The following is a 27,495-nucleotide window of genomic DNA, read 5'->3' on the forward strand; positions in this document are numbered from 1 at the left end:
GGACTTCCCGACCTAAGGGTTTCCCGACCTGAGGCCCTCCCGACCTGAGGACTTTCCATCCTGATGACTTTCCGTCTTGAGGACCTCCCGACCTAAGGACTTCCCGACCTAAGGGTTTCCCGACCTAAGGTCCTCCCGACCTGAGGACTTTCCGTCCTGGCGACTTTCCGTCTTGAGGACCTCCCGACCTAAGGACTTTGCGACCTAAGAGTTTTCCGACCTGAGGACTTTCCGTCCTGCTATTTCCTTAGAAATATATCTTTTTACCTGAGTTTCCCATGGTGCCCCTCGGCCAGTTCGATCAACTCGATTGCTAGGCCCATTCTTCTTTTTGCCTTGGACTTTTTAACCTAATTCTAAATTTCATACGTAACAATATATATATATATATTCTTAACAAAATCCCAACAAAATATAGCATATTATATAGTATATTATTTAAATAATCACTACTCTCTAATCTTATAAGCTATCCAATTAGCTCTTTCTTCGATAATCATCTTCAAAAATTCATATGTTTTTTACTTGGTGTCAAGCAAGTGAAATGCCTTCAGACAAATGTCTTCGTCCAAATTTGGAATCTCTTTGATAGCATTCCAAGTTGTATATGTTCTTTCTATTTATCTTTTCTCTAGCATAGTATCTCTTTTTCTCTAAGAAATTATGAACTCCTTCAAAAGTACTTGTTAGCTTTTTAATTTCTCTCATGAGCTCTTTCTGAAGAATATTTTTAGTAGAATTAGAATTTGCTTCATACTCTACTTCTTTTAGGTTGACCTCTTCTTTGACTTGAAACTTCAGGCACTTCAGATAACTCTGAACATGGTATAGAATTATATGATGGATCATTTTTAAATAGTCATACAAACATCTCATTTTCAGCATCATAATTCAAATCTTCTATGCATATATTTTTATTTTCATCATCATCTAATGCCCTTGCATCAGTAGCACTACCCAATCCAATAAAAAATTTTCCAACAGCAACACCATTTCCTACCACAATAGCTAAGTCTTTATAATCAAAACATTTCCTATAGCGCAAGCATGTATTTTTTGAGTGAGCCTAGCATAAACAATATATATATATATATTTACTCACTATATTATCACAATAAATTAATGCTATAATATTATTATAATATGATGTTTAAAAAGTTTACCTCTAAGTACGCATTTCATACTTCATCTAAAACTGTAAATTTTTTAGTAGTTTTGTCATACCCAAAACCAGAGCTAAACTTCATAAGATTTGAATAGGATATCCAACGGTTTTTAAATCATTTGAGACGACTTGGGTAATTGCTTATGTTTTATTACACTGAGTCTTTCATTAAGAATAGGAAGTATTCTTTCTTCCACTGTTGCTTTAGAAAAAACACCATTATTATCACGTCATTTTCGAGTCGCAGCATCAACTATGAGTTCTAACAATAATCGCTTTGTTCCTTAGTCCACTGTTCGTAGGGTGTTTTTCTTTTTGAATCTTGTTGCTAATCCTCCATAATAATATACTATATTAACGATACAAAATAGCTTATTTAGATATATACATAAATAATTTAATACTTTAATTTATTTTTTCATAAAACATATAACTAGACACCTTGCATATAAATAAGTAAGTAATTAAATAAAAATAGATATCTTCTTCTTATAATTTCTACAGAATAGACCACATACAAAATATAGTAAATAGTGTAATAATATTTAATTGAATACAGCATAAGATATTTTACAAACATAAAATATATAATTAACAAATTATAAAATATCAAAACAGCTTAACATATACCGTAAATACAAATGAAACCGATCAACAGCATGAAACCAAAATCAATTTTTTCATGTTTGATTTTGGTTTCAATATTTATTGAATCGTAAATAAATTTGCCCTTCAGTTTCAAACCTACGTCAGTTTTTCGATTTCAAATACTAAACTGAAATTGAATTTTACACAGTTCAATTTCAGTTCTTATATTCTCGAATCGTAAATTGTCGATTCGAATTGAAATATGTTGTTTAATATTTATTTATTTATTTAAAAAATAAAAATATCTAAATCTTACCGAAACAATAGAGGAATGTAAAGAATGGGAAAAAATCGATGCAACAATCGAAGCCAAAAGAAATTAGTGCAATCGATACAAGGAGCAGAAACAAAAAGGTGCACAAAAGCAATAACAACAAGAACGACTGATTATGTAAAATGACAGGCAGCAACGGCTTTATTTGGTTTGTAAACAAATTTTATAAGTTATATATATAATATAGTAATACGCAGTATTATATTCATATAAAGTAAAATATATATAAATATATATTATATATTATTAATAACGTATAATAATTATAGAATAATAATAACTTTATATATTAATATTTTAAATTTTATAATTTTAATTATATTATCATTTATTATATTATTTTGTTTTAATTTGTTAGAATTTTAACATAATTTTCTTATATGTGTATATATATTATTGATGTAACAAATTTAATGTAAATATTTCAATACCAAGTTATTTGAGTTCAAATCATCTTCATACATTTTTTTATAAAAATTTATTTACATATTTTTTTATGCAGCATAATAAGAATTAATAAATTAAAATTTTTAATTAAAAACGTATATTTTCAAAAAATTTGGTATAATTTGCTATTATATTATATATTTTATTATTATTATCATTTTTCATTAGTATATTTTAAAATTATTATTATTTTATTAAAATATTACATAAATACTATCATAATATTTTTCAATTCTAATAATAATAATAATAACATATTTTTAAGATCCATCAAAATCTCTCCCTATCAGGAGAGATTTTATACTATACAATTTTTTCATAATTTTCCTTTAAAATTAAATAAAATACATAAACTTTAAAAGTTTATGGATTATTGAATACTTTCAGATTTTAAAAAACTTTTAAAAGTTGAATACTTTCAAATTTTAAAAGACTTTTAAAAATTGGATCAACTACATCCGGATTTTAAAAGTCCAATATAATCCTACAAAATCAATAATGAATACACCCCCAAAATAATAAAAAGTACTGTTATTTTTTAATTTACTACGAAACTCCAAAAGACGCTTTGATTTGGGACTAACGGAGTATATTACATCATAAATAAGGCTATGTTTTTTTGGCACTATTGTTGAATTGCGATTCCCAAAAATAATAATAAAAATATAAATTTTTTTTATAAAAATAAAAAAGTTAAAAAAAAATTAAATATTTATTATCGAAAGTCAAATATTCAATGTCAAAATAATACAATATTTTATATTTTTAACACAATAAACATTATTCCATGTAAAAACGTTGGACAAACCGAAATTTTCAATAAGAGTATTAGACCACCTTCAATTCACATCTATATTATTTGAGTTATCACCCTCTCACATGAGAGGATGTGGCACAATTCCTGTCATACGAGATGACATTATCTCATTGGAGAGAGTGGCTTTATTTATTTATTTTATTTTATTTTAAATTAAAAATTATTTAAAAATTACAGTTTTACTTATTTATTTTATTATTTATAAATTAAATTATTTTTGTATATTTATTTTTTAATTTTATGATTAATATTCATTTTTATGTATTTATTATATTTAATCAAATCATATTATATATTTTATTTATATTTTGCATAAATTCTATTAATAATATTAAATTTTAATTTATTTGATCTAAAATATTTTCAATATTTTTTTTATAATTATATAAAAAAATATTATAAATTTAATTTCAAGATATAATATTTAAAATATTTTTTAAATTAAATATATAAAACAATAAAATATTTGATATTATTTATAAATTTAGAAAATTATAAAAAGTAACGTGCGTCCAATAAAATTAGTACCATTTGTTTTTTACATATAAATTTTTTAATATTAGTATTATAGTTAAAATAACAAAAATGATCTTATTAAATTATACGTTAGATATGTAGTAGGTTTATGAAATGCTACCATGGTACAATTTGAAATAAATTACTAGCCAAAAATAAAACGTATGAAAAAAAATATATATATTGTAAGTAGAGGTAAGCACAACTCAAACCGACAACTCCCACAACACCGAAATTTGGAAATTCTTCCCTACAAGAAGCTTCCATCCTGTGATCTACGAACCCAAAAGTCAACTGTTAACACTCTCCACGTGTTAATTAATACTCCCATTACTATTTTATTTAATAACTATAAAAAAATACCCAATTAAGTTTATTTTTCATTTTTTTCAATACCCAATTATGCTTAAGAGTTATTTCCTGTAAAGGGAACTTCTAGAACAATTAATTCTACTCCCGGGAGCCGGGAGTACAAAGCCATCGAAACTGCAGTGAACGGTGGAGATTGCTTCGGGACCTCCGCTCCAAGGTGTAATAACTTTGAGTTTCAAGAAGTCAACCTCAGATTTTAGATTAACAATGAAGCTTCCCATCTAGAACTAGAAGGGTATATTTTATTCTCGGATCTCTCCCCGAATTGGCCTTTAAAACTGAATCCAAATCGAAGAAGGAGCTTCACAAACAAGAATCTATCCAACCTTAAAAAATCTCGAGCTGCAACAATGGCTGCCGAAGCAACAAAAAAGTATGTCTTAGTTCGATCCCTAAATTGAATTTCTCACTTCCAGCCTTGTGGTTGGATTAATTTTTTGTTCAATAATGGTTGTGCAGGTTTGCTGTGGTGACTGGGGCAAACAAGGGATTAGGGTTTGAGATTTGCAAGCAATTGGCCTCTCAGTCTCAGGGGAACATTACAGTGGTGTTGACTGCTAGGGATTCCCAAAGGGGCCTCGAAGCTGTGGAGAAATTGAAAGAATTTGGGCATGGCGACCATGTAATTTTCCACCAGTTGGATGTCACAGATTCAGCCAGTGTCGCTGCCTTGACTGATTTCATCAAATCCAAATTCGGGAAGCTCGATATCTTGGTATAATTATTGCAAAATTGTCCCTTGTTCAGTTCAGGAATCTTATTACATATATGATGATGTTCTTGTGTAAGGACCTATTAATTGATCTCTGTATCTTTAAATATCGATGATTGATCGTCTGAATCATATATATGCAGGTGAACAATGCGGGCGTCGCGGGAGCCAATGTCGATGCTGAGGGTATAAGAGCTGCAGCTAAGGCCGAGGTATGTATGTATATACTTGTATTTATGCTCGAATGAATGAATGAATTTGATAATTTGGTTTGGATTTAAATGTACGTAATATGCTGCAGGACAAATCGAAAGTTAACTGGGATGCCATTGTAGTCGAGACGTATGCGACAGCCGAAGCGGCTTTCCAAATAAACTATTACGGCGTCAAGAAGATGACCGAGGCTCTGCTTCCCCTGCTCAAGCTTTCTGCCTCGCCACGGATAGTTAACATGTCCTCCATCATGGGCCAACTTAAGGTACTTATTCAATAATCATTGTTGGATATTTAATTAAAAAAAATAAATAATAAGATAAAGTAGTTTGTTATAACTTAATGCAACGTGCAGAAATCAACAGTTTTATTAAAGTTTCATCTCTTTTAAATCCTTAGAGAAAATTCTCTACATATTTTCTTCCAAAAGCTTTTTAGTTTGGTTTACGGAATTTGTTATTCAGTTTATAATTCGAACTATTATCGGTGGATGACCGAATTCGCTTGAATAAAATCGCGAGGCTCGAATTTGATATTGCATCATATATTCGATTTCAAAATTATCTTATATGCATTATTCCGATTTCACAGTATCTCAAATTTCGCTAATAAATTTGTTTAACACATTTTACCTAAAAATTTAATAATCTTTGAACTTAGTAATTTGGGTATATTTGCAGAATGTGTGTCATGAATGGGCGAAAGGGATCCTCAGCAACATGGAGAATCTGACAGAAGAGAAGCTGGAGGAGGTTGTGAATGCGTACCTTAAAGCCGTTAAAGACGGGGCCGTCAAAGAGAGAGGCTGGCCGTCGAATTCAGGTTCGTATATTGTCTCTAAGGCTGTTGTGACTACATACACGAGGCTTTTGGCAAAGAAGAACCCCGAGTGTAAGATCAATGCGATTTGCCCCGGATACACAAAGACGGACATGAACCACCACAGCGGGTTCCTGACAGTGGAAGAAGGAGCCGAGAGCCCCGTGAGGCTGGCACTGCTGCCGGAGGACGACGGCTCGACCGGATTGTTTTTTAACAGGAAGGAAGTGGTTGAGTTTTGAAATGGTTGCGTTATTGCAAGCTAAGCTGCATTTCTCTCTTGTTGTCTTTCACTTAGATTTTGGGTTTTTTTTGTTTTTGTAGGATGTTGGGTAATAATACTAATGATCATATGATATGCTTGCTGTTATATGGTGGTGGGAAAATTGCTGAAATGTAATGATGATAGCAACATACATACGATCGATTTGGTGGTCACGTAAATCTGCTTCCAAATGTTGCTTTCTCAGCGTTTTTTTTTCTTTTTTCTTTTTTTTTTTTCATATTTATTGGATATTTGAGTAATAGTGAAAAAAAAGAATAAAATATATGAACATTGTTTCCTATATAAATTTTTATTATATTAAAACTTTCTATTATATTGGATGTGTTTCTTTGAAAAAATTTGGTTTAAACTTTGTTTATATTTGAATTTGAAGATAATTTTGTGATTTGGTTTAAGTTTGATTTATATTTGAATTTTATTATAGTTTTCGAAAAATTATTTTTCTATGGGTTATAGTAAATTTTGTTTGGATGGGAGGTTTTGATGTTTATTAATTTAGCAATTAATAAATGTAATGATCAATAATATAATAATTAAAATATTTTTTAATTTTAATTAAATTTATTAAATTAATAATAATATTAATTTAGATACTCCAAACCAAACTTTGACGCTTTTGGTTTGAATATAATAATTACGGTATTTGGGTTTAAAGAGTTAATGATATTAAATTATGATACTAGTTTGTTATTATTACTATTATTATTATTATTTTATGGCAATAGTATTGATGATAGTTTTAAAATATTATATAATTTTATAATAAAAATAAATTTATTTTTTCTTTAATACATTAAATTAAAATAGTTAAAATCAATATATTTTAATTGTAAATTGACAGAAAACTTATTTATTTTATTTAAACATTTAAAAATTATGTTATGTTATAAAAATTCATTTAATTAAATTTTAATTATTAACACAACAACAATTAACTAACACCATTTTACTATTATAATTATTTTTATTGAAAGAAAACAAACAGCTTTATAAAAACATATAAGAACTCGTAAAAATCATTTTGAAACAATTATATTAATGCAAAAAAAATCAAATACACACCGAAAAAAAAAAAAGAAAAAAAAAACAATTGCAAAAAATTCATGTTTTAAATGCGTTTAATAATACTTCTAATATTCATCACTACCAACAATAAATACATTAATATCCAAACAACATCAATTAATAATTTTAATATTAAAAAAAATAAAATAATCAATAATGCTTATAATATCAGTGCAACATTTTCATTTCTCAACTAATATTTTCAGTAGCACTAACAATGCATTCAATATCCAAATAATTACAAAAAAAAAAAAAAAAAAAAAAAACAAAAATTCATTTTCCTCCTATATTTCCTCCCAAATGATTGAAGTATTATTAAATGCATTTGAGGGAGACCATAAGCCAACTTCATTCCATACATTCTTATTATAAAAAGATCAGTACAAATAATGCCAAAATAATAGAGTCAAAGCAACAGAAGCATAAAACTATGTGCTTGTTTGGAGGATTGGACTTTTTTTAACTATTCATTCATTCAATTTTTTCCCCTCAAACACATCAAATCAAACACCTATTTTTTATTTGTATATTTGTTACGTATGAAATTTATAATTAGGTTAAAAAGCCCAAGTTAAAAGGAAAACATGGGCCAACGATTGGGTTGGTTGGACTGATGGAGGGGCATTGTGAGAAAATCAGGTGAAATAGACGTGTTTCTAAGGAAATTGCAAGACGGAAGGTCCGCAGGTCGGAAAGTCAGCAGGTCGGAAGGTCCGCAAGTCGGAAGGTCCGCAGGTCGGAAGGACCGCCAGTCGGAAGGTCCATAGGTCGGAAGGACCGCTAGTCGGGTGGTCTGCAAGTTGGGAGTTTTGCGGCTGGACCAACAAGTCGAATGGTCTATAAGTCGGGAGGTTTGCGGCTGGACCAACAAGTCGGGTGGTCTGTAAGTCGGGAAGTTTGCGGCTGGACCAATAAGTCGGGTGATTTGTAAGTCAGAAGGTTTGCGGTCGGACCAACAGGGCGGAAGAGCTGCGTTCGGGCCAAAAAGGCGGAAGGTCTGTGGTCGGTCCAAAGAGTCGGCCGATTCGTGGTTGGATAGGCAGATCGGACACTGTTGAAAGTGAGTAAGAGTGATAATTCGGTCGGCTGAGGGCACGTGTCAGCAGGAGAGGGGTTAGTAGACAGTTGAAAAAGAAGTGTCATAACCGTTCGGGCGACGGTTTCCAGTACCGTTTCTAAAGAGTATTTAAGGATTAGAATTTGCAACTGACAAGGTATCTTCAATCAACTTCAAACGACGACAAAGTCAGTGATTCGGGGATCATCATTTAAATTTTCAGCATTTTAATTTCCAGTTAATTTTCTGTACCGTACAATGTTTAGAGATTTCTAATCTCAGATGCTAAATATATCAAGTTTGAAAATAATTTCCTATTTTTGGATTTTACTTTTTGTTTGTTGAAAAAATACATTAATAAATTAGCGACCACAGTGGGAGAAAGGCAAGATTGCTGATCCTACATCAACAGAGAATTTCATACGACTTAGGTCTGGTTGAATCATCAGAAAAATCAGTATGGCAGGCTCACAACCTCAATTATCATCAGCACCGGCGGGAGAAAATGTTTCACCACCCGTCATGCCAAATCCAGGGGAGATTCCCCAACCACCTACCGATTGGTTGGCTTATGTTCAACAATTGAACAATCAGCAAACTTCGGCGATGCAAAATATGTTGCGCGAGCAACAAAATCTGATGCAGAACATGTTAGACCAAGCTTTATCAAATGTTACTCTTCAACCCACTCAGACGCCACCAGGGATATCACCATCAAGAATGCAAGCAAATTTCGCAGGGCCATCATACGTCGACAGCACACTTCCAAGGGCCACGACGTTCAACCGAACGGATAGGGGAAAGACTCCTTTAACTTTCCCTAATAATGTGCCTTTGGGTCCGAGAGTTGACAATATGCAGCCAAACGTTGTCAGGGAGGAGAGGCAAGGAGCACATGTGCAAGATCCCATCTTCATCCCTGATCAACAGCACCCTCGTGTGGACCCCGAAGAGATTGCGCAGGTTTTGAGAGTCCATTTCGGCCTGAATCCTCAGATGGCCAACTGCCCTGCATATCAAAGGCCTTTCCCCGAAAGGATCATCAACGATTATCCACTGCCAAGGAATTATCGACCACCTGATTTCCATGCTTTTTCAGAGGAAGATGGATCTTCCACCATTAAGCATGTGGGTCGCTTTACAGCGCAGTTAGGGGAAGTTGGAAATAATCCTTGTTATAAACTGCAGTTATTTGGGTTATCTCTCACTAGAACAGCGTTCTCATGGTTTGTAAGCCTGCCACCTGGGCAAATACAAACTTGGGAAGGGTTGGAGATGGCGTTTCATGCTAGGTTCTTCAATTCTTTACCGACCGTCTCTCTTACTGATTTATTGGAATTGAAACAATATCCAGACTTCACAGTTTATTAAAAGAGTACGTTTGATGAAAGGACGTTGTCCTACTGTAATCAATGAAAAAGAAATGACCAACTTAGTGGTCAGGAACATGCATGGTCGCCTGAGAGAGGCGCTCACTGCCCATGATGTAGAAGATTTGGCAAGCCTTGCTTTTAAGGCTGGACGTTTGGAGTCTCTTTTTAGAGGAAATGATCAAAATTTCAGGCGTAATAAAGTCCAGCATATGGCAAGTATGGAAACAGAGGCATACGACTTTGATTATGATCAAACGGAAGAGATGGCGGCCGAAATACTGTCAGGGAAGCCTTATGTGTGTTCTAAGTTAAAGCCAATACCAGGAACTGAAGGAAAAGAGCAACCAACCTTTGATAATTCAAAAGCCGATAGGATTTTTGATATTTTGCTATCGGATGGTCAAAACCGAATTCCAAAGGGGCAAAGGTTGGCTACTAAGGAAGAAATCAAAGGGAGGCCGTACTGTAAGTGGCATAACTCTTTCACACATAATACAAGTCAATGCACTCATTTTCGAAATGAGATCCAAAAGGCTATTAAGGCAGGTCGGCTCAAGTATATCACTTTGGGAGTAGAGCAACAACCGTTTCCAAAACTAACCACAGCAATGGTTAATATACAAGCGAGTTCCAGATCGGAAAAAGGGAATTCATCAAGCCATTGTATCTTCCCCGATATTTATATAACACAATTTTTTCCTTTACTTCAAACCCACAATGACAAGATGAAAAGAATTTAGTCATAAAGAACATATTGCTATAATGGCATAATGCAGTTTTTATTTGTAACCTAAAAAATAGAAAATATGCTTTCAGTAAAACGTTGTAAGCACAAAAGATATTTTCATGTTCTAGAAGTAATATTAGTCGGTATTGGAGGAAAGCCAAAACATAATTAGAAAATTGTGAACTTGTGCAATTAAACTATAATAATAATAACAATTGTTATGAGGCTGTTACGTATGAAATTTATAATTAGGTTAAAAAGCCCAAGTTGGAAGAAGATGTGGGCTTGTAATTGGGTCTTTTAGATTCTTTAAGGGGGTATTTCAAGACAATCGGTAAACTGAACGTTTTTGAGGAAATAGGTGGGTCGGAAAGTCCGCAGGTCGGATGGTCTACATGTCGGATGGTCCACAAGTCGGAAGGTCTGCGGTCGGACCAAAAAGTCGGATGGTCTGCAAGTTGGAAGGTTTGCGGTCGGACCAGCAAGTCGGAAGGTAGGTGGTCGGACCAACAAGTCGGAAGGTCTGTGGTCGGACCAATAAGTCGGTTGGTTTGTAGTCGGATAGACAAGTCGGTTGGTTTGTAGTCGGATAGACAAGTCGGTTGGTTCGCGGTCGGATAGGCAAGTCGGTTGATCAGTAGTTGGATAAGCGAATTGTTGGTTGTTGTGGAGGTCGGATGCTGTGGAGAGTGAGTGAGAATAATAGCTTGGTCGGTTGAGAACACGTGTCAGCAAAAGAGGAGTTAGCAGACGGTTGAGAGGAGGCGTTGTAACCATTCGGGCGACGGTTTCAAGTACCATTTCTGAAGAATATTTAAGGGTTGGGATCTGCAACTGACAGGGCATCTTCAATCCTCTTCAAACGACAGCAAAATTATTGATTCACGGATCATCATTTAAATTTTCAGTCTTTTATTTTCTAGTTTATTTTCTGTATCCTACAGTGTTTAGAGATTCCTAATATCAGACACTAATTATATCAAATTCGAAGATAATTTCCTATTTTCGGGTTTTACTTTTTATTGTTGAAAAAATACATCAACAAATTGGCGATCACAGTGGAAGAAAGGCAAGATTGCTGATCCTACATCAATAGAGAATTTTATATGACTGAGGTCCAGCCGAATCATCAGAAAGATCACTATGGGAGGCTCACAACCTCAATCATCATCAGTACCGGTGGGAAAAAATATTTCACCACCTGTCATTCCAAATCCAGGGGAGATTCCCCAACCACCTACCGATTGGTTGTCTTATGTTCAACAATTGAACAATCAGCAAACTTTGGCTATGCAAAATATGTTACGCGAGCAACAGAACATCATGTTGCGCGAGCAACAGAATCTCATGCAGAATATGTTAGATCAAGCTTTATCAAGGGTTACTCTTCAACCCACTCAGACACCACCGGCAATATCACCATCAAGAATGCAAGCAAATTTCGCAGGGCCATCATACGTTGACAGTACATTGCCAAGCACCACAACGTTCAACCGAACAGATAGGGGAAAGACTCCTCTAACTTTCCCTAATAATGTTCCTTTGGGACCAAGAGTTAACAATCAGCAGACAAACGTTGTCAGGGAAGAGAGGCAGGGAGCACATATTCAGGATCCTATCTTTATCTTAAAGAGATTGCGCAAGTGCTGAGGGTGCATTTTGGTTTGAATCCTCAGATGGCTAATCACCCTGCTTATCAAAGACCTTTCCCCGAAAGGATCATTAACGACTATCCACTTCCAAGGAATTATCAACCACCTGATTTCCATGCTTTTTCAGGGGAAGACGGATCCTCCACCATAGAACATGTGGGTCGCTTTACAGCACAATTGGGGAAGTTGGAAATAATCATTTTTATAAACTGCAATTAGTTGGATTATCTCTTACCAGAACAACTTTTTCATGGTTTGTAAATCTGCCACCTGGGCAAATACAAAATTGGGAAGGTTTGGAAATGGCATTCCATGCTAGATTTTTCAATCCCTTACCAACTGTTTCTCTAACCGATTTGTTGGAATTGAAGCAATATCCAGAAGAGTCAGCCTCACAGTTTATTGAAAGGCTACGATTGATGAAAGGACGTTATCCTACTATAGAAAATATGCATGGCCGCCTAAGAGAGGCACTCACTGCTCATGATGTGGAAGATTTGGCAAGTCTCGCTGCCAAGACTGGACGTTCAGAGTCTCTTTTTAGAGAAAAGGATCAGAATTTCAGGCGTAATAAAGTTCAACATATGGCGAGTATGGAAACAAAAGCATACGACTTTGATTTTCATCAGACAGAAGAAATGGCAGCCGAAATTATTTCAGGAAAACCTTATGTGTGCTCTAAATTGAAGCCAGTGCCAGGAACTGAAGGAATAGAGCAACCTACATTTGACAATTCAAAGGCTGATGAAATTTTTGATATTTTGCTAACTGACGGCCAGATTCGGATTCCAAAAGGACAAAGGTTGGCTACTAAGGAAGAGATCAAAGGAAGACCATATTGTAAGTGGCATAACTCTTTCACACACAATACAAGTCAATGCACTCATTTTCGAAATGAGATCCAAAAGACCATTAAGGCAGGTAGGCTCAAATATATTACTTTGGGTGTAGAGCAACAACCTTTTCCAAAAGTAACCACAACAATGGTTAATATACAAGCAAGTCCTAGATCGGGAAAAGGAAACTTATCAAACAGTGGCCGATCATAAAAAAAACTCAAGGTTTGTGAAAAAGCAGTGGCTGAAAAATGGGATAACCAAGATGGTTCTTTTAATGTGGAGTTAAAGGAGTAAGTTTTGGTTTGGGACCACCCGACTAGAAGGATTGGCTTGGTCGGAAGCAAATGGGCTCGAAATAAAAAAATCTTTATCAATTGATGTAGATCCTTGTTTTCCAGGCAAGAATCGCACTCAGATTCGGAATGCCAAGCGCAGGTATGCTGCGAGGTATAGGGATAAAGTCTCTTCATCAGAGTAGCCGAATGATATGCAAGGTGCTGTTGACTCTCCGGAAGGAGGTCGGTCCATACGGGTCGCCTCATCAAAGCAGCCGAACGACATCCGAGGCGCTGTCTATAAGAAGGTCGGTCCATAAGGGTCGTCTCATTTGAGCAGCCGAATGATGTACCAGTGGCTACCGCTTATCCGGAGGGAGGTCGGTCTATACGGGTCACCTCACCAAAGCAGCCGAACGACATCCGAGGTGCTGCTAGATATCCAGAGTGAGGTCGGTCCATAATGGTCTCCTCCTCAAGGCAGCCTAAATGTGTGTAGAGCATTTTTTATTGGAATGAAGGAGGTCGGTCCATACAAAAGAGGGGTTAAGAAATATCAGATGAAAGAATTAAAGGTTTCAGATGTCAGTATTGTGAGCGGATTAAAATCAATCCATCTCTGGAAGAATTTCGTTTGGAGTCCCTGACAACTCAACCTGAAACTGATACCAGAGACGAAATTCTGGAAGCAGATTCAAGGTTTGTCAAGTCTCGACTAGGGCAACGAGTTCCTTACCGAATGACAGGAATTAATTGGATTGAAGAAGAACCCCTGTGGGCAAGTCTGGTGGATGATTTTATAGAAGAGCCATAATGGCCAAAGATTTCAGATCCTGATTTTCAGTCAGAGGTTCCTCTGATAGTCTTTCCTCCCATTCCAGAAGGCACAACATCTCATTTAAAGCCTCTGTACGTTAATGCTCATATTTGCGGGAAACCAATCACGAAGGTTTTTATAGACAATGGAGCCGTCTTCAATGTGATGCCATTAAAAACTCTCAAGAAGTTAGGGAAGGAAATTCACAATTTGTCTCAAGTAGATTTTGAGATGACCAGCTTTGTGGGGCAGCCGACCAGACCAGAAGGTATGATGGTCGCTACAATTGAAGTCAGTCCTAAAAAGATTTCTTCTATTTTCTTTGTGGTGGATGCGGATACTACATACTCAATCCTACTTGGACGAGACTGGATTTATGCATCTAAATGTGTACCATCGACACTGCATCAACAATTAATATTCTGGGAAGGCAATCAGGTCTTCAAAATGGAAGAAAATGACAACCCTTACGGAGCATCAGAACAAGTTGAAGAATCAATTTTTTATTCCGGTCATGTACCTCCAATGTCTCAGTTTTTTATGGCTAATGAATACCCAAAAAAGGGTTTTAAATTCATCAGCCAGAATTCAATGTTCATTTAAAAGAACAATGTTACTGTATGGCTCATGAGGAAGCCAAACCTACTTTATAATACATTTTTTATGGAAGGTGCAGATTTACAAGATTGTAGTGTACTTATTAATCAGTTTTATTTAGAGCAGCTTTTGAAAAAAGTAGAAAAAATAAAAAAGATTCATGATGTTCATTTCCAAGAAGATGAACAATTTCGTTGGCCTGATTTATTAGAGAAAATAGAACCAACTTTTTCAGCACAAGATCCTTTATTGGAATTTAACTTAGGAACCGACTTGGTTCCAAAAATAATCAGGATGAGTGGTTATTTGTCTGAAGAGCAACAAATATTGATGTTCGAGGTTATAAAAAACAATATTGATTATTTAGCTTGAGATTATTCAGAAATGTCTGGTGTAGAGCAAAGTCTGATAGAGCATCGATTGTCTATTAAAAGGATTTTAAGCCCTAGAAGCAACCTCCAAGGCGTATGAGTCCTGATTTAATACTTCAGATCAAGAAGGAAATTCAGAAACTTCTCAAAGTAGGTTTCATCCGGCCTTGCCGTTATGCAGATTGGTTGGCGAATATTGTACTAGTGGTTAAAAAGAATGGTAAGATCAGGATATGCATTGATTTCAGAGATCTTAATATGACCACTCCTAAAGATGAATATGTGATGCCTATGGCTGACATGCTGATTGACTCAGCGGCAAGACACAAAATTCTCAGTTTGATGGATGGTTATGCAGGATATAACCAAATCTTTTTGGCAGAAGAAGACATTCATAAGACAACATTCAGATGTCTAGGAGCTTTAGGTATTTACGAGTGGACGGTCATGCTTTTTGGTTTGAAGAATGCAGGAGCAACTTATCAGAGGGCCATGAACTCAATTTTTCATGATCTTATTGGTAAATCTATGGTGGTATATATTGATGACGTTATCGTCAAATCTTCCAACTTTGAGGATCACTTGAGAGATCTTAAAGAGGCTTTCAAGCGGATGAAGAGGTACACATTGAAGATGAATCCGACTAAATGTGCTTTTGATATATCAGCTGGGAGTTTCTTGGGATTTTTGGTACATGAGAGGGGAATAGAAATTGATACCAATAAGGCCAAAGCAATCATTGCCAGCCGACCACCCAAGACGGTTAAGGAAATACAAAGTCTTTTGGGGAAGGTAAATTATCTCAGACGATTCATTTCCAATGTTGCTGGCAAGGTCAGACCAATTACTAAATTATTGAAGGCTGGAGGAAATGCTTTCGAGTGGGGACCAGATCAACAGACAGCTTTAGAAGCTATAAAGCAAGCATTGGCTCAACCGCCTGTGTTGATGCCCCCCAAAGAAGGTCGGCTCCTCAAAATTTATTTGGCAAATACATATGAAATGGTCAGTTGCCTGTTAGCGCAAGATGGAGATGATGGAAAGGAAAGGACAATTTATTACTTGAGTAAGACTCTTACAGGGCCAGAATTAAATTATACTATGCCAGAAAAAATGTGTTATTCGTTGGTGTTTGCATGTACCAAACTTGAGCATTACATGTTGCCTAGAGAATTGAGGTTATTTCAAGGATTGATCTCATCAAATTAATTTTACAAAGACCTACCATGCAGGGCAGGCTTATGAAGTGGACCATTAAATTGGCTCCTTTCGATTTATGTCATTCTCCTTTGAGGGCGGTGAAAGGCCAAGCATTAGCAGATTTTTGGGCAGACTTTGCAGGTTATGAGCAGGAACCGACCGGATGTGTGTCTTATATAAGTACCTGAAATTGGTTAATGTTTTTTGATGGTTCTACTTCAGGAGACAGATCGGGTGTTGGTGTTTTGTTGGAAGGACCGGATGGTCAAAGGATCAAATTGCAGTTGCAATTAGACGCCATGACCCATAATTCGGCAGAATATGAAGCGTTAATCTTGGGGTTGGAAGCCTTGATAGCCAGGAATGTTCAGTCCGTGATCATAAGAGGGGATTCTCAGTTAATAATCAATCAAGTAAACAAACAATATGTTTGCAATTATCCTCATCTGCGCAAATACAGGGATATTGTAGGTCGGTTGCTATAAAAAATCTCCGAAGTAATGATTGAGTTCATCCTTATGAAGGAAAATTAATTTGCAGATGAGTTAGCTCAAAAAGCTTGTAAGGGAATCCCAAAGATATATGCGTAGAGGTCAGCTCTGAAGCAGAGGCTGGAACTGACTGGAGAATAGAAATCATCATGTATCTACAAGGTCCAGGAGCGAATGTACCGATTGGAATACAGCTGAAAGCTTTGCGATTCCATTTGGTAGAAGGAGTATTGTACAAAAGGACATTCTCGAAAGATTACTTTTGAAATGCTTGGGGTCCGAACAGGCTTTGGAGGTGATGACAGAAGTACACGGAGGAATTTGTGGAGCCCATCGGGCAGGTTTAAATATGAGATGGGTTATTCATCGTTTGGGTTTCTTTTGGCCAAAGATTTTCGAAGATTGTATACAATTTGCTAAAGGTTGCCAAGAGTGTCAGAAATATGGGCAGTTGAATCATTTACCAGTCACTGAATTGCAGGCTATGGTAAAACCATGGCCCTCTAAATCTTGGGCTATGGATGTCATTGGTAAAATTCATCCTCCGTCATCTAAAAATCATTGCTTTATTTTGGTTGCAACAGATTATTTTACCAAATGGGTCGAGGCGGTTGCTTTGAAAAGTATGGATCAGAAAGAAGTGATAAATTTTGTGCTGAATCAGATCATCTATAAGTATGGTATTCCTCATTCAATAACAACCGACCAAGGTCTGGTCTTTACTGGGGAGAAATTTCTAAGTTTTTTGGCAGAGTTTGGTATTCATCTGAACCATTCTTCACCTTATTATCCCCAAGCTAATGGGCAGGCAGAGGCAGCTAATAAGATTATCATTGGGATGATAAAGAAAACGATTGAAGGGAACCCAAGAAAATGGCATTTGTTGTTATCTCGAGCCTTATGGGCGCATAGGAATAACAGAAATTCTGCCACAGGATTTTCACCATATCAGCTCACCTTTGGACAAGATGCTGTGTTGCCAACCGAAATTCAAGTGTCATCTGCACGTACAAGCCTTACTACAGATGAGTTTACTGAGGAATATCAACAAAATATGTTGCAGCAATTGGAAAGTTTGGATGTCAATCGACTTCATGCAATTGATCAAATTGTGAAACAAAGTGAAATCAGGGCTAAGACTTATGGAAGGAAAGTTTTTTATAGAACATTCAAAGAAGGAGACCTGGTCTGGAAAACTATCATTCCTACATATAAGAAAATTGATCAATTAGGGAAATGGTCTCTGAATTGGGAAGGACCATTTATAGTTAAAAAGAAGATCGGAAATGGTGTCTTTATTATAATAAATCAAGAAGGTAAAAGAGTACATGATTGTATTAATGCTAAATATCTGAAGAGGTATTTTCCTGCCTTTTCAGATAACAAGAACGCATGAAACAATAATTTTATTCAGAACCTGATCACTTAGGGTTCGGACCTAAAAAGGGGTTCATTCATTATCATATGTGGAATCATGCAGAGAATTCCTTTCTTCTGAGTCAGAATCTTCATTCCAATTATTAGGGATTAGTTCCGGTTCTTCATCAACAAGGTCTTCTAAGTTGGGTCGGTACTTTTCCCATTGATCTTGCATCTTTTCTAGATCATAGTCGGTGCGAGCTTTCATGTCTGTCACGGCTTGACGCTCACAATCAACAATGGTGCGTAATCTCGAAAAGACTGCGCATTGATTGGAGAATGTATAATCCCAGCCAAGGTCTGGGAGTATGGCTGTCATATGGTGTTCAATCAAATCCATATGATGATCAATGTCAGGAAGGCGATTTTGTATATCCCGAAGAGTCTCATATCCTTCTAGCACGTTTTCCATCAGACGAATAACACGATGAATGGTTTTTCTGCCTCGTTGAGAAAATCTGAATTTGAAATCCAATTGTTTAAGTATACATAACAAGTCCTCGGCATGGCCTCCAACTGGATGATTACCCACGAAGAAGGGTTGAATAGCGCCTTGCCAATTGTTTATAGGAACATGAGGACGATTGTGTGGCATTTTAACAAGTATTTCAGGCATGCCCAAATTTCAATTTGTGGTTAAACGTTTGTTTGTTGATTCACAAGGGACTGCAAATGTATATAAAGGAAATGAGTTTGATCTATTGCCTAGAGGGTCAGAGTTTTGGAAAGTGATCCTTAACAATAGGAGAAAAATTTATTTACTAAGTCAAGGTTTCCAAAATTTTACAGAAAAGACCCTAAAGCAATTTTAATCTGGGACCATTTATGTTCTGTCCTGGAGAGTCGCCTGTGGTTAGCAGCCGAATGGTATCGCTTTATAAGTTGGGATCGGGCGTGAATCTTTATTTCTTGGTCCAAGTCGGCTTCATTTTTCTTGTACCGCTCAATCAGGCGTTGCTCGTCGACTGTGTGGCCTTCCAGGATAGATTTTTCTTGATGAAGTGCTCTCAATTCTGCCTCCTTATGTTGAATTGATTCTTCTATTTGTGTTTTGATGTTAGAGAGGCCTTCCAGTCTTCCAGTCACTTGTTGAATTGATTCATTGGTCTTAGTCAAGGAAGCCTCCAGAATTATTTGCTCCAAGTCGGGTAAGGGTGATTCGACTAACAGGATTTGAGTGAATAAGATGTCATTTCAAAGTTCAGACAGTCGCTCCATCAGCCGATGAAGAATTGGGGTAGCAGCCGATTCGAGAGAAATTTGAAATAGAAGGCCACCAATGGCTTGAAGAAGACTGTTAAGCAAGTCTGATCCCAGGTCGGGAAAAGATTGATCAACAACTTGTGCAATTATGGTTCGGACGTCTGTCGGAATTGGAACAGCAGACAAAGGGGCTAAATCAGGACATCCCTAGAGGAATGGATGTTTATTTCAGATTACATGAAATACAAATATCGAGAATTAGTTGTGAAAGTTGTACTTACTTCTGGATGGATCGTGGTCGCAGAAGGTGCCAAGATTGTTATAGGTCTGGAAGGATGAGCGACTGGTACTTCAATGGCCGACTCATCAGCTGCTTCAAATGGACGCTGTGGTATGGATCTGGGTCCCTGAATGATGGAGATATAGTGTATTCAATATCATGTAAATACTAGCTTGTAATTTGGAAAAGGGAGTTTCAAGCGTCTACCAGGTTAACAGAGGTTTCTGATTCAGATGAGGGGATTTCTTGTAACTCTTGTAAAAGACCCCTCGGTTGAGCAGCTGCGGGTTCTTCTTCCCGTATGTCTGCTTCTAGAGGAGGGTCTGCTACCCTCAGGTCGGCTGCCCCTAGGTCGGCTGCCCTCAGGTCGGCTGCTCTTTGGTCGGATGCGTCTAGGGTGGCTGCAGCCGGTTTATCGGGAACAATATGGACGGCCACATTAGAGATATCTCTGTCAATAGGGGCGACCGCCGCATCAAAGGCGACTGCAGCAGAGGCAGATGTAGGCGTGGCCATTGGCTCCATGTTAGGAAGAGATGGGTCTGAAGCGACATAAGGCAACCTACCTATCTGTGAGGCAGTCGCCTCACTGTTGGATGAAATCCCTGTTGTTACCAGTTCGGTTGGTGAAGGCGCCTCATTGAGGTTCGTCGTTTGGTCGGGGGTTCAGGTTTGTGAAGTTGGTCGGTTGGTGACTCTGGTGATTTGTTTGGGTTTGAAGCAGCCTGGACGGTCGCCCTGGCTGAGGACGGACCTGGATATAAGAATGGCGATTAATAAAATGTTAAGGACAAAAATCAGATTAAGTTAGAATTATGGGAACATACCTGGACGAGGTCGGGTCCTTACAGGCGCCCGACCTAATGAGCGTTCTCTTAAAGTCTGTGGATTGTCTTCAGAGAAGGGAATAGCTTGAGTCTGAGAAGCTCTTCTTTTCCTCTGTAGAGCACCCGATCCAGTGCCTGGGCGACTAGTTTCCTTCGGTTGTTGGCCAATGGGGCTGCCCCTAATATCAACGCAGGCTGGGGTAGGAGAATGCCCAGCAGGCGATCCTTGTTAGGGGCAATTAAGGCCCAGGTGACCGACCACCATTCGTGGAAGGATTCAATTGAAGCTGGAGAGGTTCGGAAAGGAATGCAGGAATTGGAAGTTATATAATTGGTAAGCTGGGATACATAAGTAGCGATTAATTTAGGGATAACTCTCCCATCCAGACTTTGAATTATTAGATGTGGACAGACGACGGGGCCAGGTAAGCCTTGTTGGCATCCGAATTGGCGTGCTAAAAACTGAGGTTGATAGCTGAAGGTATAAAACGCCTTGTGGCATTTCTTGTCAATTTTCTTACTAATAAATAAAGACTTGGGTTTAAAAGTAGCATCCCAAGAGAATGAGCAAGTTGGATGCGGAAGTGGGTCTGGTTCAGACAAAGGCGAAGATACAGGGAATGGCCAAAACAGGCCAGACGCGTAACTGACGTACTTTTGGTACATATAAAATCGAGAGTTACTACGGTCGTTGGCTAGAATAGCAGTTATGATAGGGTCGGATGCTTGGAGGTTATTACGACCTAAGAAGAGTCGGTTGAGGGCTATTCCCAGAGATTTATCAGGTGTTGGAGCAACAGGGGGTTGGCCAAGTTGGAACGCTTCTGGGAAATAGAGACGAAACCACAATTCCAAGAACCAAAAAAGGCCCGACGCGGCGGTATCTAATTTTTTGCCATCTTTATCTGTAAGGCGGGTGCTAACCCTAGATAGCCCTTCAAAAGGATTGGCAAGAAAGAGAGTACCCAAAGAAAAGAAACGACCTGAGGCTATATATAGGGCCAAGTCAAGATGAGAGGGAAGGACACATTTCGAAGGGGAAATTATGGCATACCGACAGAGCCAAAAAAGCAGGAAAGCAGTATGCTCATGGTCGGTCACAGGGGTCCTGTCTGCTTCTTGCTGGTCGTTTAAAAATTTAGTCCAACCCCATTCCTTAACGCCGGCCAGAGACTAGCCCACATGGTCTGCGTTGGGCACTTGTCCATCTAGGGCACCCATTACAGGGTCTTCTCCCATAATTGGAAGATGTGCGATCATGGCCACATCCATGAGGGTGGGGCCGATGGGGGCTGTAGGAAGGAGGAAGGCGCACATCTCAGGGTTCTAGAACGCCGACATTGCTAAAAGGATTTTCTCATGTAAATGACATGGGAGAGTAGATAGAAGTATGGCCTGGTCGATTTGTTGGCATTTCCATTGATCGTGAAAACGTTCTGCTACCCTTTTGTACCAGGTGCGGTAGGGATCTTTGGGATCCGACAGATGCATTTTGATACTATCTTGGAGACGGATAGCGTTGTAGTTGGGATTGTTGACAGCTAGTGGATTTCCTGCCTCCAAGACCTCTCTCATTCGATTGGAGTCTTCAGGAGTGGTACAGTATGGGTGAATGGTAGGAATGAGCATTTTAGTCGCCACAAAAGCCGTTTCAGGAACTGATACGTTGAAGGAAAGTGCAGGTACGTATTGATTTGCCATGATTTGGATTTGCAGAAAATTAAGAACAGCGAAAGCCAGTAGTGAAGATGGAGAGTTTTGTGGCACACAATGTGTTGCAGCAACTGGCCGCAGTTGCAGAGGCGGTTCCACAGAAGGGGTATTGTTATATATAGATTATGAACTTTCAAACAGCGATTGAAGATTGGCGTTTGAAAGTCCGATGGTGGCGGGCATGTTGTTATGTATGAAATTTATAATTAGGTTAAAAAGCCCAAGTTGGAAGAAGATGTGGGCTTGTAATTAGGTCTTTTAGATTCTTTAAGGGGGTATTTCAAGACAATCGGGTAAACTGAACATTTTTGAGGAAATAGGTGGGTCGGAAAGTCCGCAGGTTGGATGGTCTGCAGGTCGGATGGTCCACAAGTCGGAAGGTCTGCGGTCGGACCAAAAAGTTGGATGGTCTGCAAGTCGGAAGATTTACAGTCGGACCAGCAAGTCGGAAGGTCGATTGTCGGACCAACAAGTCTGAAGGTCTGTGGTCGGACCAATAAGTCGGTTGGTTTGTAGTCAGATAGACAAGTCGGTTGGTTTATATTCGGATAGACAAGTCGGTTGGTTCGCGGTCGGATAGGCAAGTCGGTTGATCAGCAGTTGGATAAGTGAATTGTTGGTTGTTGTGGAGGTCGGATGTTGTGGAGAGCGAGTGAGAATAATAGCTTGGTCGGTTGAGAACACGTGTCAGCAAAAGAAGAGTTAGCAGACGGTTGAGAGGAGGTGTTGTAACCGTTCGGGCGACGGTTCCAAGTACCGTTTCTGAAGAATATTTAAGGATTAGGATCTGCAATTGACAGGGCATCTTCAATCATCTTCAAAGGATAGCAATTTTCTGTATCCTACAGTGTTTAGAGATTCCTAAGGCACTAATTATATCAAATTCGAAGATAATTTCCTATTTTCGGGTTTTACATTTTATTGTTGAAAAAATACATCAACAGAGCCATAAGAAAGTGCTTCCAAACTATAAAATTATTGCACGTGTTCCCTAGAAAGAAAAAAAAAAAGATTTCTTCAGAGTCTTGCTGCATGAATTAAATACTCTAAATATTGGTATTCAATAGGATACTTAGGAGCCTACACAAGTGCTCTTAAACCGGATTTGACAGCTCCGAGTAAGCTCCTCAGGGTGGAGTTTGCACTAGGTCAGCTTGTTGTTGTTGCATCAATACATCAAGTTATTGAATTTAAATGCATGAATAATATCGTGCATATTGATGAAATGTGATTTTATATTACTCGAGGATCACATAGATTTTATATGACTCCAGAAGAGGAAAATCCACATAGAACAAGTTAGAACAAAATATTTATTACCAAAATTATGTTCATGTGTGCACCTCTAGACCACTACAAGTTGGATGGATCATTGAATTTTATGAAAGAATAAAAAATTTTCGATTCTCATATCAAGACATTGTTAAAATGAGTAGTAAAAATAGTACAAGAGACACACCAATCACCCAGCTCATTGAAGCAATCACAAAAGGTGTGATCAAAGTCTTGCATAATCATCAATGTAAATATATGAAAGTTTAATTCATCAAAATGTTAGAATAAATTACATTTGATTGTAGTATTACTTATTCAAAGTAGTACTATCAAACTTATTCTATTTCAATGTTTGTATTCACTATGTTAGAAAAATTGGATGTTCAAAACCTACTTTCTAATGTTATGATAGATCATATTAACAATAAAGAGGAAATAATTAGCCAATATGACAAAGAGAAACTATATTCAACAAGATAATGTTAGACCAAACACTAAAAATGATGATGCGGGGTATCACAAGTGATAGTTTTGACATTATATTAATTTAAGAACCTCTCAACTCTCCTGACTTAAATGTTAGCGATCTAGGATGGTTTCGTGCCATACAAATCATTCAAATTGCAAAAAATTGCACCAATGTGGATGAACTAATGAATTCCCTGATCTTGCCATTTGAAGAAGTAAGTGTTGAAAAACTAAACAAAGTTTTCTTGAGTTTGTAAGGTTGCATGGTGAAAATAATAAAGACCAGAGGACACAATAGGTACAAAATCTTACACATGACGAAAAATGCATTAATTACACAAGGTACTCTACCTAGACATTTGAATGTGACAAAATATTTGATGATTGATTGTGTTACATATCTCCAGGGCCGGCCCTGGGCCTGGGCGGGAGGGGCGCCCTCCCAGGGCCCACGGTAAATTAAGGGTCCGTTATATATTTATGTTATATATTTGTAATTTTTATATATAAATGTCATTTGATAAATGTAATTACAAGGGATAGGAGTTTGGTGGTGCAAAAATAAATTTTGGTATTCAGATATTGAGTTCCAATTTTATATCTCTCAAAATTTTGGAAATATATGTTTATACTATTTTTCATCTAAAAATATTAGAAAATTATTTTATTTAATTATTTATATTTTATTATAAATAATAAAATTTATTTATATATATATTTAAGGGTCCATATTTTTTTTTCGCCCCGGGCCCTTCGAAAGCCAGGGCCGGCCCTAAATACCTCATTAATCAAGGAAATCCATATTACACTATGCTTTTGTTGCAAAGACTAAAAATTGAGGTATAAGATGTAATCATGTCTTTTGCAAAAAACGTAGTGTTCTTTCTGTGAAAGAAGTACAATGATGCACAATTATGCTAGTAGTAATGCAGGCTTAGAAAATGCACACAAATTACACGATTAGCTATGTAACATATGCACTTTCTGTAAAGTTTATATTGTGCTCCCATGGTGAATGGATATGCATGTGACTCGGGCTTTTGTAATGCAAAATTTAATAATATAAAAATTAAATTTATGAAAGTTCATCATTATTATATGAAAGTCAATGACATTTAATTATCACCGAAAAGAAGCCACCAATCTATAAATTAGCTATTACCATCCTCATTATAATATAACAATTGCCAATTTTCTCTGCAGTATCATATCCAATAAAGATGCATACATCCTTTTCATTATATACAACAAAAGCAACATACACACAATAATACAAGGACAACAACAACTAGTTTTACAACTCATTGGTATCTGACACAGCCCAAGTAACTAAACTATACTAACCGAAACTTAAAACTAAATTCAAATAAAAAAAACTAAGTAAGAAAGGGGAAGATATTACCGGTGTCCGATTCGTCAATCGATCGGATGTGAACCCAACCGTTGCCTAGACCCAACACCTCTAAACCAATGGAGACTCGAACGATTTGGCTAGAAACTCCGGTCGGTTTCGGAAGCCACGAACCTAAGGACCCGATTTGAGAATGATACGCGTATGCAAGGGTAACCCTTGCTCACACACTAATTCCAATATAATGGAAAAAAAGATAAAAACTTTTATTGATATAAATTTCAAGGTGTTTAACAAGTGAACCCAAGTGCCTTATTTATAGGGGAGGCTAGCTTGGAAAAAGACTCTACAACCAATGTGAGACAAAAATATATATTATTTATATCACACTAATTGAGTAAATAAGAGATGTCCAATTAATTAGATTGATGGGACCCACTTTATTAAATAAAATAAAACACCTCTTATCCAACATGGGTAATGATGTGAGTAGAAACTCCCATGGGTGTTATAAATTGTGGTTTTCAAGGATGGATGCACTTCAATGTTGATAATGTTCTTCCCATTGGCCTCCATGCTTCAACTTTATGCATGTTCTCCTTTTCCAAGTATAGAATTAATGCCATAATATTAGTTTGAAACTTCTTGGCATGGTTTCGAGTAATCGGACCTGGTGGTAGTGTAGGTTCATCGTCGCTTTTGACGACCTCATCATCCCCCCCTTCTTGAAAAATTGAGTTCTCCATTTTATAGCCTGTTCATCTCCTACATCGAAAGGACTTAAGTCAGCAACGTTGAATGTGCTATGAACTTGGTAGTCACCCGGTAGCTCAATACGATATGCATTGTCATTGATGTGTTCCACAACTTGGAATGGCCCATCTCCTCTTGGGCTCAACTTAGATTTCCATTTCTCGGGAAATCTACTTTTTCTCAAGTGCAACGACACCCAATCGCCTGGATGGAAACTACATGCTTTCGACCTTTGTTAGCACTTTTAGCATACCGAGCGTTTGATTTTGCAATGTTATCCCGAACATTTGAATGCATCTCCTTCACAAATTCAGCCCGTTTCCTGCCATCACTATTAAAATACTAATTGCTAGGCAATGGTAACATATCCAAAGGTGTTAGAGTATTAAAGCCATAAACAACCTCAAAAGGAGAAATGTGTGTCGAAGAATGCAACGTACGATTATATGCAAATTCAGCATGAGGCAAACATTCTTCCCAACTTTTGCAATTCTTTTTTATCAAGACACAAAGTAGGTTCCCTAAGGTTCTATTCACTGTTTCAGTTTGACCATCCGTTTGGGGATGATGAGATGTAGAAAATAGCAACTTAGTTCCCAATTTAGCCCAAAGTGTCTTCCAAAAGTAACTAAGAAACTTTGTATCCCTGTCCGACAAAATTGTCTTAGGGACACCATGCAATTTCAAAATATTATGAAAGAATAAATCTGCAATATGAGATGCATCATTGGTTTTCTTACATGCAATGGAGTGTGCCATTTTTGAAAATCTATCAACCAAGACAAAAATCGAATCATTTCCTCTCATAGACCTAGGCAATCTCATAACAAAATCCATTGAAATATCAGTCCATGGTGCTTCTGGAATAGGTAAGGGTGTGTATAGACCGTGTGGTTGTGCATGTGACTTTGCAATCTTACAAACAACACATTTATTTACATAAGACGCCACATCATGCTTCATTTTAGGCCAATAATAGTGTTCATGCAATCAATGTCTTATCACGCCCAAAATGACCCATTAAACCTCCCTCATGTGCCTCAACCACTAACACATCACGAAGTGAACACCTAGGTACATACAAACAATTCACACGAAACAAATACCCATTATGCAAATAATAATCACCAAAGCCATGCGTAGCACATTTTGTAAAGATATCAAAAAAAAATCAACATCATTCAAATAAATATCTTTTATGAATGCAAATCCCATAAGCTTAGATTCTAACAAGGTTAGCAACCCGTACCTTCTTGATAGCGCATCAGCTACAACATTTTCCTTTCCTTTCTTGTACTGAATCGAGTAAGGAAATGTGTCCACGAATGCTACCCATCTTGCATGCCGCTTGCTAAGCTTTTGTTGACTCTTTAAATGCTTTAATGATTCGTGGTCAGTGTGAACAATGAATTCTTGTAATCGTAAATAGTGATGCCATGTTTGAAGTGCATGAACCAACGAGTACAATTCTCG

The 27,495-nt window shown here is 37.0% G+C and overlaps 1 protein-coding gene across 1 annotated transcript; it reads left to right on the plus strand.

Annotated features, from left to right (window-relative positions):
* The first annotated feature begins 4,450 nt into the window (after positions 1-4,450).
* On the plus strand, positions 4,451-6,465 carry LOC127261960 ((+)-neomenthol dehydrogenase-like). Its single transcript, XM_051290403.1, has 5 exons — positions 4,451-4,612; positions 4,699-4,954; positions 5,095-5,163; positions 5,253-5,429; positions 5,845-6,465. Exons 1-5 carry the CDS (start codon positions 4,590-4,592, stop codon positions 6,223-6,225), a joined length of 906 nt encoding a protein of 301 aa, XP_051146360.1. The 5' UTR covers positions 4,451-4,589; the 3' UTR covers positions 6,226-6,465.
* The last annotated feature ends 21,030 nt before the right edge of the window (positions 6,466-27,495 follow it).

This window comes from Andrographis paniculata, unplaced genomic scaffold (genome assembly GCF_009805555.1).
Source record: "Andrographis paniculata isolate CXL003 unplaced genomic scaffold, ASM980555v1 Contig65END, whole genome shotgun sequence".
Lineage (NCBI taxonomy): Eukaryota > Viridiplantae > Streptophyta > Magnoliopsida > Lamiales > Acanthaceae > Andrographis > Andrographis paniculata.

Coding starts and splice junctions, on each gene's coding strand:
- LOC127261960 (XM_051290403.1), top strand. CDS start 4,590: ATGGCTGCCGAAGCAACAAAAAA. Junction 4,955..5,094: donor TCGGGAAGCTCGATATCTTG/GTATAATTATTG, acceptor ATATATATGCAG/GTGAACAATGCGGGCGTCGC. Junction 5,164..5,252: donor GAGCTGCAGCTAAGGCCGAG/GTATGTATGTAT, acceptor AATATGCTGCAG/GACAAATCGAAAGTTAACTG.